At 32.5% G+C, this 11,652-nt stretch overlaps 1 protein-coding gene across 1 annotated transcript; it reads left to right on the top strand.

Annotated features, from left to right (window-relative positions):
• Window positions 1-184: 184 nt before the first annotated feature.
• LOC107870207 (triosephosphate isomerase, cytosolic) lies at window positions 185-4,448 on the top strand. The gene is given in 9 exon segments (NM_001324980.1): window positions 185-223; window positions 1,453-1,528; window positions 1,875-1,998; window positions 2,286-2,370; window positions 2,487-2,619; window positions 3,153-3,247; window positions 3,720-3,798; window positions 4,199-4,281; window positions 4,398-4,448. Coding segments are annotated over 9 exon segments (765 nt in total).
• Window positions 4,449-11,652: the final 7,204 nt, after the last annotated feature.

The raw sequence follows: 11,652 nt of genomic DNA, 5'->3' as shown, positions 1-11,652 counted from the left end.
CGAAATCGAAATCTGTAACAGGTGAGGGGTAAATTAGTGAGTGAAAACTCCAAGGCCCACTTTTCCACTATATATATGAAAAATCCTTCAGTTGCTCATCTCATTACCACAAACACAAAAAAACTTTAGATCTCTTTTTTCTTGCTCTCCAATCCTTCCAGTTCATCTACATCATATCCAAAAAATGGGCAGAAAATTCTTCGTCGGCGGCAACTGGAAATGCGTAAGCTTCTCAATCAGAACTTTTTTGATCGATTTATTTTCTGAATAACTTACTTTTTTTGTTTTTTTTTTATTTCAAAATCTCTTTTTTTTTTTAAATGTGAATCGGTAATATTTTTAAGCTAGAGAAGCGCTTTAAGATGCTTTATATTCGATTTATTTAGTTATCAATATAGGCATAAATTGTTAGTAGTACCGATCTAATTAAAATTGTCAGTGTACAACTTTCTTCGTCGATGGCAACTGGAAATTATTAGTCTTGTTGTTGTTGTTGTTGTTATTGTTGTTATTATTATTTGTAAATCTCGTTTTTTTTTTTATCTGAATCGATAGTATTTACAAGCTAGAGAAGCAGCTCCAGTTGCAATATATTCGATTTACTTAGGTAGAAATACGGATTTTAGGCATAAATTGTTAATAATACTGATCTGATTACAATTTTTAAGTGTAACGATTTGAATCTCGATCTTATGTTATTTTGAATTTTGAGTGGCTACGTGTATTATGCTCGAAATAAGTTTTTTTTTTCTTTTAAAAATATCGTTTGTTTTCTGAATCGATAGGCCAGTTGCTTTATATTCAATTAATTAGATAGTTAGTAATACAGTTTTTTTGGCTTACCGATTTGGTTACAGTTGTTTTTGTTTTGGATCTCAGCAAATTCTGGAAGGTCACTGTGTGTGTAGTAATATATGTCCTGTTTAGGTAGTTACCTCCTGTCCCACGGTATAGAAGAGTAGTTGTTTAATATTTTCAACTATAACTATATGTCGGTTTCTGCAGCGGAGTATGAACACATGACAGCTCACGTTTGATTCCAATCTTCAGGAGTATGAAATCAAATAAGTAAAAATATACTTTCTCTGTGGCTCCGTCCCAATTTAAGTGTGTTAGTTTGACTGAGCATGGAGTTTAATAGATAAAGTTAAGACTTTTGAATTTTGTGACCTTAACTTAAATGTGTGTGCTGTGGTCTTAAACTTGCCATGTGGAATGTGTTGGCATTGATAAGCTTACTAAATATAGAAAGATGCACTCTGTTTGGGACAGAACAAAAAGGAAAGTACGACACCTAGATTGTCTAGGGAGTATATCTTATGAAAACTTTTTCAAATATGTCATGGTTTGCGGTGGATCCACCAGTTATCAAGCTTTGCTTGGTAGGAGCCTCTATAATACTTGGTAATTGATTGATGATTTATCTCTAATCTGATAACGAATGCAATGCAGAATGGAACCAGTGACGAGATCAAGAAGATAATATCAACACTCAATGCTGGTCAAGTGCCATCACAAGATGTTGTTGGTAAGTAAATTTCCCGCACGAGTAATTTTCTTAATACAATTTTGGGTTGGATTGTTGGAGCCTGGTGTGTCAAAATATCTGGACAATCATTTTAGGATGCCCATATCCTATGGCAAGCACTCAATTCTGTCTTTCTGAAATATATAAACATTCGTCAATATATTGTTGCTCTGGTATTTTGTACAAACTGAATTTGGACAGATGAGGATATGTGTAAGTAGTAGAGTGATAACAGTGTAGTTGAATTGTCCTTCAAGTTCTTCACTTGTTTTTATTTGGGCTATATATATGTTTGGATAAGATCTTACTGTTCCATAACACAGTTACCAATTTTCTTCTCTTGCAGAGGTTGTTGTGAGCCCCCCATTTGTATTTCTTCCTCTGGTCAAGAATGAGCTGCGACCTGATTTTCATGTTGCCGCCCAAAATTGTTGGGTTAAGAAAGGCGGTGCTTTCACCGGTGAAGTTAGGTACGTTCCTGTTTTATTTGTGTACCATGTTGTACTTATGGAAAGATGATATATCTAGCTGTTATGTGTTTGAGGCCTGCACCTTAAGGAAAGAGGTGACTGTTAGGTAATTATTGTGGTCTAGTTTCATGTATTGTTTCTTCAAGCTGCAATTCTTGGCTTTATATTTTGACTATGGATGTTTTACTCTATCTTTTTGCAGTTTTCTTCTTCATACTTTAGAGGATGTTGTCTGTAGAATTTGAGTATCATGATTTATCCTAAGCTGATTGTTATTCTCTGTGCAGTGCTGAGATGCTTGTTAATCTGAGCATTCCTTGGGTCATTTTGGGTCACTCTGAAAGGAGAGCCCTTTTGGGTGAATCAAACGAGGTAAGCTATTTCATATAAAGCTGCTGATTTATGTTATATCCTCAGTGTAGTTATTAATAACTGAGCTGAAAGGGCTATATTTTACAATTTTTTAACTTGTTAATTGTTGATTGCAGTTCGTTGGAGACAAGGTAGCATATGCTCTTTCTCAAGGTTTGAAGGTAATTGCATGTGTTGGGGAGACTCTTGAGCAAAGAGAATCAGGATCCACAATGGATGTTGTTGCTGCACAAACGAAGGCTATTGCAGGTAGAAAATCAAAATGCTTTCTTTATTATTTCTAGCTAGAATGTGACTCAATGATATTATGTTGATTAGTATTCCATCCACTTTTAATCTGATATTTAATATCAGCATGGAAATGGGAAGCATGAAGGAATACATAGATTGATGAGATATATTAAGATACTAAAAGGTAAGATGAAAAAGAATAATAAAGTAAAGCGATTGAAGATAAAAGGGATAGGAACTGCAACTAACAGATCTTTTAATTGTATTTTGTGAGTCCTTACGGGGCTTCCTAGTGTATCTTAGGAGTGATAACTTTGTACTATCATCATTCATGGGTTGTCAATCATAACCATCGTTATGCTATACAAGTCAAATTAACATCTTGAACACTGTGCCCTCTAGTATAAAAAACAACATACCCTCTAGTTGAACACCGTGCCCTGTAGTACACTGTCACATAAAATGAAACGATGGGATTAATTTTTTGGAAGAGCAACTAGCAATAGTTTTTTAGTCCTCCATCTAATTGTTTTAAGTTCATCTCACTGCAGATCTAGTAAAAGATTGGACAAATGTTGTGATAGCTTATGAGCCTGTTTGGGCTATTGGTACTGGAAAGGTTGCAACCCCTGCACAAGCTCAGGAAGTAAGTTGATTTGACCAGCTTGTTTCATTTACTCACTCAAGTTCCTCTATATCTATCTTGAATTTTAACTTGACTTGGAACGTTAGCATCAGTGATTGAATACTGACTTACTGGTAACATCAAGTCACATTTTTTTTTTTCAATTGATTAAAACACTAGATTACAAAGATCTACTTTCGTATTATTTCTAGGTTTTGTCCCGGGATGTTTTGCTGGTGTGGGAGAGGGATGGAGAAGCCAATCTGTGTTAAACAGTTATCTAAACCATTCTTTACTTCTACATCAAATTATTGAGTAGTAATTTTGAGATTGAATTGCAAGTTTCTCCTAGTTTCTTTGCAGTAATAGATTTCGTTATTTGTGGGTTTCATGACATCATTACATCAATATTGATAATGAATGCAGAACCCAGATCATTAATTTGGTACAAATTTTAGCAATTTTGTTTTTAAGGTTGTTTTCTGCATTCCAGGTACATGCTGAATTGAGGAAATGGCTTCAAGCAAATGTTAGTGCTGAAGTGGCTGCCTCAACCAGGATCATCTATGGAGGTAATGTTTTATGAGCGCTATCCGTTTTGGTCCAAATCTATCACCTACGTGTTAGCATTTAGAATTTGATAAGTTCTTCCCAACATTCCACACGTTTCTGGGAGATGAGAGTCACTCCATTTCTTGCTGGGACACATTATACTGGCTTCTCAAGGAAAGTAACTTCAGTACATTCCTAACAGTAATCAATGGCAAGCATATAGTTGGAATTTAATAACGATAATTTACTATTAGAAATTTTCTTAATGAGGCGTACTCACAATTATTTGGTGCATAAGTACCTTTTGTAACCATAACTTGACTGCAAAATGACTGAATAGTCAGCTAATCACGTGCAAAACTTGTTTAGCATATTTCAGTGCATCCGCTTAATAAACTGAATTTTACTGTGCTTGTGCAGGATCTGTAAGCGGTGCAAACTGCAAGGAGTTGGCTGGACAGCCAGATGTTGACGGTTTTCTTGTAGGTGGAGCTTCTTTGAAGGTATGTTAAAAATACCCCGGAGTTACTTTCTTCTGGCGGCTACTCTTGGCTTAATAAACAATGAATTATGGTTGAGCAGCTTGTCGTTAAACATTTCCCTTTTCTGTATTTTATAGCCGGAGTTCATTGACATCATCAAGGCTGCTGAGGTGAAGAAAAGTGCCTGAACGTCTTGCTCGCGATTGTAATTTTGCAGCTTTTGATCTAGGACTTCCAATGCAGTAGACTTGTATCAAGTCAATGTCTTGTGTACTCTTTCGTCGCAGTTTGAAGTTTTTAAATCGCATGTACAATAAAAGTGACATACATTGGCATTGACCTACTTTTTTGGCTGCGACATAAAAGAGTTGTTTAATAAGAATACTTGGGAATTAGAGTGTGTATCATCTTGAATGTTTTCCTATAACTACTATTTTCTTGTGGTGTAAATCACTTAATTGATAATCTATTTCCCAATAGTTCTTTTGGCTTCTTCATATTAAGCTCTCCTATGTAGTGTTTATTTTAGGTCTACTTTTTTGTGAAATATTAAATGGGACTTGTTTACTATTTGTATGTTTGGTACGATCTAAGTCATTCTCCAGAAAAGTTACTTTTCAGTCACTTTCTAATGTTTGGTGATCAGATTTCTTTTGAAGAAAAACATTCACTTGAAAGGGTGAAAAATGGTGTTCCATCAAATGATGACCCTTGCAAGTCTTTGTTCTTACAATTTATCTTTGAACTTGAAATTACTCGCTCTCTTTGCTGCAACTAATATTTTATATGTTGTTAATACTAATAATATTTGATCTCACAGTTCAATTCCCCTTCTCGATAGCCCTTCATTCAAGTTCTCTTTTTAATAAAAATAGCTGGATTTAACAGCCTTAGCTGAAGAATACTGTTCGTATAGTAGTATGTTTGAGAATTTGTTCTGGAAAAATCCATGGTAGGGAGGTTATCCTCGTTGGGCTTTATCCGGTGCGAATTTGAATTAATCGGATTTCAATGTGGGTATCGAACACTGGATGGGAAAAAAAAATATGTTTGAGAATTTGTTCAAACCATCTCATAGGACGTCCCCACAGTACAAAAGGTCGATTCAATTGCTAGAGTAATGAAACGGCTCATTACTAACTAGAGTTTTACATATAATTAGTCTAAGGCCCCTTGTTAGCGTTCGGCTTTAGGACCTCGATAAAGTTGAGAAGCCCGTGGTCAATGAAATGGGTTGAGAGCCCAAGGTCTCAGGTGTCAAGTTCGAATCTCAATAGAGACAAACAATACTAGGTGATTCTTTCCATATGTTATATACTTGGTCGACGAAATTACCCGATATCTGTTGCTGGTGGGATGTAACAAGTATCCCGTAGATTTAATCGAGGTGCGTGAAAAATGATCTGGACACCACAATTATTTTTTAAAAAAAAGTTGAGAAGCTCGTGACGAAAGGTCGATTCACAATTGCTATGCCAAACTTTTCTTTTACGCCCTGAAATATTTTTCAGAACATTATCCAGTCATGTCAAATACAACATCTTGACCAAATCGTTACAGGTTAATTTTGGTTCTAGCTATCCTGTTTCACTAATTTGTGACCATAGTCCAAGCAATTTCACAATCACTAGTTCTATCTTTTTCTTATTTTCTTTAAAAAGTTTATATGACTCACTTTTTTCTTTAATAAGTCTCAACACAAGAATGACGTATTTTCTATATTTAATAATATTTAAACTTTAAAATGCTGCTTATTTTAGAATAATCACACAAATATCTATGATTTATTTTAGGAGTCCAGAGTCTAAAAGGCAAGTTCTTTTAGTCAAAATTCCAAAAAAACACCCCAATACTGAAAAATTTCAAAAGGGACAAGGTAAACAAAGGTGTTTACCTTGTCTATTAAGAAGTTAACGCCGTCAGTGAAAATGTTAGAATGTAAGGTAAAATGGTGAGTTTACCTTATAAGGTACAATGGTGTGTTTACCTTATAAGGTAAAATAGTGAGTTTACCTTATCTATTGTCTATATGTAAGTGTCGGCAAAGTGTAAGGCTACAAGGTAAATGAAGTCGTTAACCTTGTAAGGTAGGATCCCATGTTTACGTTGTAACAACTTTAAAATTCTCGCTGCTATATAAAGAGTGTGAATAGAGGTTCATTTCTTGCATCAACTCAAAAATATTGTTAAACTTCATAACTCAAAAATTTGTTGAACCTTATTCATTTCTTACTTTAAAATGGATAAGGTAAGAGTAAATTTACATTGGGGTGGTGAAGTTTTGAATGATGGAGATTCGGTGCGATATAGTCGACGTCCTATAGTGGTTCAATTATTTCCTTTATCTCTCAAATATGATCGTTTGAAAAGGTTGTTTAGGAGTAAACTGGGTATTACTAATCCGGAAGATGATGTGGTTATTTCTGGACGATATTCGAATTATTTTACGTCCAACGGACAATCAATATTTGGTAAAACTCCTATTTAAAATGATGATTCTTTATCTTTATTTCTTTGCACTGTTGAAATTTTGGTAATCGCCTTAATTACAAACGCTTGACATGTATGCATGTGTGGAACATTCTCCTATTGTTGAAGAACCCACTGACAGTGAGTTTGATGTGCGAGTAAGTCAAAATTCTTTGCTCAGAATATGGCTGCCAAATAAACTACAAGATAATAAAAATATTATGATTAATGTGTCACAAAAAATTTATCTAATTTTTGCTTCGTTTAATAAATAACAGGCATATATTAAGAATTCAACTCTAACCTGAAATATGTATTTTAAAAATTTCACTATGAAGTGAATAATGTTAATGATAACTACATTATTTATTAAGAAACATAATATGATTGTGAAATATCTCTTTAGCAATAATAAAATTTATATATAGCAGGGTCTAGAATTTATAGTGAAAATTACTACACAGTGTACGTATATGACTCTCCGAAGTACAATAGTTAATATTTTGCATGCTATAATAATTTAGCATTTCACCACTCTTATATATATGAGCTTTTTTAGTTGGTGGAACATTGTGTTATAGTACTACAAACAAAACAAATTAAGAAAAAAAATGACATGATAATATAAAAAATACCTGCTTCTCAGTAAGATTGTCTAATGCATCTCTTATTATGATAAGCACACTACGATACTCATTTTGATGAGTTCTACCACGAGACCATTTACGTGCGTGTGCGGTTGGGACCTCCGGATTTTTCTCACTCGGAAGCAGCAGAAGTGGTTGCAATGGGACAATACGCTCCCATGCCCATACCTAAAAAAAAAATATAATCAATAGTAGTTGTCATCTCAATAAATTAAGTAGTTCAAAATGGAAAAAATATATTATATAATTCACATACCTGTAATAACGAAACAAAATCACTAATGCAGTGTGACTTCTCCATCGACGCACGACACAAATAAAAATGGAGGTACGATAGCGCAGCGGCTCCCCAAGCCTGTGTTGATATTGCGGGTAAGTCACGCATGTCAATCAAAAAGTTTGTACTAAATTTATTTTCAAATTTATTGAGAAATATTGTTCCACCGCACAATAAAAAAAGGTACAATCTAACTCTTCGTTGCACCTCTTCCTCCTCAGTTTCATCAGTTATTTCATTTAGATTTTCTATATATTCTTCTAATCTCATTAAAAAAATTCTATTTCCTTGAAAAAAGTCTAGGTCAGGTATCCATCCTGTTAATTCGACAAACATTTGTTGCCTGTTAATAGGCAACATCTGAGTAGCACCTGGATGAAGAATGGGAGTTCCATCTATGACCATTCCAAACATGAGTTTCATATCTTGTAAGGTTATAGTCGCTTCACCCGTTCTCAGGTGAAAGGTATGCGTTTCTGGTCGCCACCTTTCAACAAGTGCAATAATAAGGAAAAAATCGCAAGGAACGAATCCAACATCTATAACGCCTTTAAAACTATAAATATTAAAATAATTAAGAAGATGAGGATGGAACGGATGATTTCTAACATGTTGCCAAAAATCATTATCATCACGCCGCACTATCAAACATGCCTTTTCTCCTTTTAATGTACCTTTCCAAATAGCCTCAGACCGATGCTTATTTTGCATGGCATATACGTCATACTGTGATGGTCCTGAATGCACAAAGTGTTGATATTCCATATCTATACAGAAAGAAGATTAAAATTAGTTTTGAGCATACAACTAAAGGACAAACTTTCATGCATGACAATACTAACTTAATGTAGGTTTAGGCTTAATAAGTTGATATGGTAACAACAATATTTGATAAATTAGTAAGCTACAAAAATGATTAATAATATTATGCTGCATACTTGTTTGTTAGGGATTGAAAAATGTTAAATAATGATTAAAGTATACCTTAAAGTGAATTTTTTTTTATAAAATAGACTTTGAGCAAAAATAAACACAATTAATATAGATGAAGAGAGTGAAGTGAAAAAATGAATGAAATGAATGGGTGGTATATAAAAGAAAATTAATAAGGTAAGGGACACAGTTTACCTTGTAAGGTAAGGGACACAGTTTATCTTGTATGATAAGGGACAGAGCTTACCTTGTAATGCAATGCATTTCAAATAAATTCACCTTATAAGATAAACTCACCATTTTACTTTATATTTTAACATTTGCATTGACGGCGTTAACTTCTTAAAACCTTGTTCCTTTTAGAATTTTTCAGTATTGGGTTGCCCTTTTGAAATTTTGACTAAAAAATTTGTCTTTAGGCTCCGAACTCCTTATTTTAGATCATGAATTTTAAAAGTATTTCTTTCTTTCTTAAATTTGTATTAAATTAAATTAATTCATATAAATTGAAATTGAGGGAGTATATATTATGTAAGTATTATGTTTATGGCTAGTATTAAGCATTGACCAGATGGGAAAGTTTTATTATATAAAATATTATGATTATGTTTATGGCTAGTGTTACCCTACATTCTTTTTTTTTTTTTTTTTGCTATTTTATTAGGATAAGAAATAGGACCAGACTAGTTGTGGCTTGGGCAGGATGGGAAGGGTGCAAATAATGACGAATTTAAAATTTAAATTCTGCTAGTTTAATTTTATCATTAAATTTATTAGAGTATATTTTTAATATTATGATTTCAAGCCTATTATTAGAGTATATTTTTAATATTATGATTTCAAACCTATTACTACTTGTAATTTTAGTGAATTTTTATACATAAAATATATTTTGCGCCTAAAATATTGGATTAGTGGTTCCAAAAGTAACTAAAGAGAAAACTATAAATATCGAAAAAAAGGTTTATAAAACTAGAGAGTTTACGGATGATGAGACTTCAATTGGCCGTGACTACAATAATAATAATATACTCAATGTAATTTTACAAGTAGAGACGAGGGAGGGTGGTCTGTACACAGTACATGAACGTTGCTCCTATCTTGTGAAGGTATAAACATGTTGTTTCCGATAGACCCTCGGCTCAAAAGACATTTCAATTGGATGCGGCAACAGGTCATTTTATTTTATTTTTTGCCACCTTTTCTTTGAGACGAAGGTTTATTGAAATAAGGTATGTATAGATCCAACCTTCCTGAAATTTACTTCGTGATATTATACTGAATATATTATTGTTGTTACGACGATAGGTCATTTTCACCTCCTTATAGAAGAGATTCGTCAATCTGTTATCTTGGCAAACACGTGATGGCTATTTGTGCAAATTGTTTATTTATATATATATATTGACAGATCATATATAGATTTCCAAACCAACATTAATTTATATGTTCAATGTATGAATTAAATGTTAGTTTGAAAGTGAAGATTTTCAATATCTTGGAAAGTTGATTCCACAAAAACAAGGTACATGAGACCTCCAAGTCAATTCATGATGTTAACATTTTTTCATACAACAAAGGTGTTGGATAATTCAAATGGCAGTTGACTTCATTTCCCTTCACAAATATATATATATATATATATAGCTAATCAACTTAGTAGACTAATAAAAGAAGACAACTAACGAGTTTATATATATATGGTCCTAAAATGGTGTAAAAGACTTCGTTGTGTATTATGTGACACTATTTTCTTATTAATCTATTTTGAAAAGAATGATAATATCTTTTTATATATAAAAATAATTTAATTTTAAATTTTTCATTTTACCCTTAACAGAAAATACTAATCTTCCCACAAAATGGTCCTAAAATGGTGTAAAAGAATTCGTTCTAGAATACTAATCTTCCCACAAAATGGTCCTAAAATGGTGTAAAAGAATTCGTTCTAGATTATGTGATACTATTTTCTTATTAATCTATTTTGAAAAGAATGGTAATATCCTTTTATACATGAAAATAATTTAATTTTAAATTTCTCGTTTTATCCTTAACACACGAAAATTTCATGACATGTTAACAATTGTTATGATCCACATGACCTGAGTCATTATTCTTCTCGTGATTTAGCTTTGAGATTGAGTTAGACTCGAAGTTTATTTATTTATATAGTATCAAAGTCATACTCATCGATCCACGTTGCTGTGTTTTTCAATATTGAGCCTCGTGGATAGGTCCACTAATGTCTATTTTTTATAAAGACAATAAATTTCGAAAATTTTATATGCCTTTTAAACTTCATATACAGTCAAATTATATCATATAAATCGAGACGAGAAAAAGTACAAGCTTTGAGGTTTGCATGAATATCTCTTGGATGTAAGAAAGTTAAATGTAACTTGTTTAATTTTCTCTCTCTATATATATATATAATTTTAGTGTGAAAAATTGTTATAATATATGTTGAATTGCTGCTATCCTTTAAACTACTAAGTTTAATATTCCACATGAACAAAAAAGGTAGAATTAGATTAAGGTTAAAGAACATTTTATGCAATGTGGACATTTACAATTTTTTCTTCATATTAAAGTTACTTTTTGAGCTGCTAGAATAAAGAGTTTTTTTCTTCCAATAAAATAGAGTAAAATTAATAAACAGACAAATGAAATGTCATTGCTAGGCTGCCAATATGTTAAAGTCAAGAATTCATTTTTTTAAGATTGATAAAAATGAATAAAACAAAAAATATATTATAGTGTATATAATTTGATTGGAGTGTAGAGGATTCACACGACAAATCTAAAATTGATCTTTTTTGGCATGTGAATGACACAAAGAGATTGTTAGGGTCAACTCCATATGTATTGTAAAATTGGATGTATTTGTGTTCCAATATTAAAGAAATAAATATGAACTCTATGATATCATCTTATAACCACCTCTATATTTTAATGAAAATTATTGTAATATATGTCCTAGATATTTCATTACCGTATTTTTGTGGCATATATTTACTTAGCTAAACCACTTCAGACCCTTACGTGCTCAGTGTGCGTGTATTTATG

The sequence above is a fragment of the Capsicum annuum genome, chromosome 5 (genome assembly GCF_002878395.1).
Source record: "Capsicum annuum cultivar UCD-10X-F1 chromosome 5, UCD10Xv1.1, whole genome shotgun sequence".
In the NCBI taxonomy this organism is placed as follows: domain Eukaryota; kingdom Viridiplantae; phylum Streptophyta; class Magnoliopsida; order Solanales; family Solanaceae; genus Capsicum; species Capsicum annuum.
The sequence above is the reverse complement of the archived record's forward strand: the minus strand, read 5'-3'. Positions and strand labels throughout refer to the sequence as shown.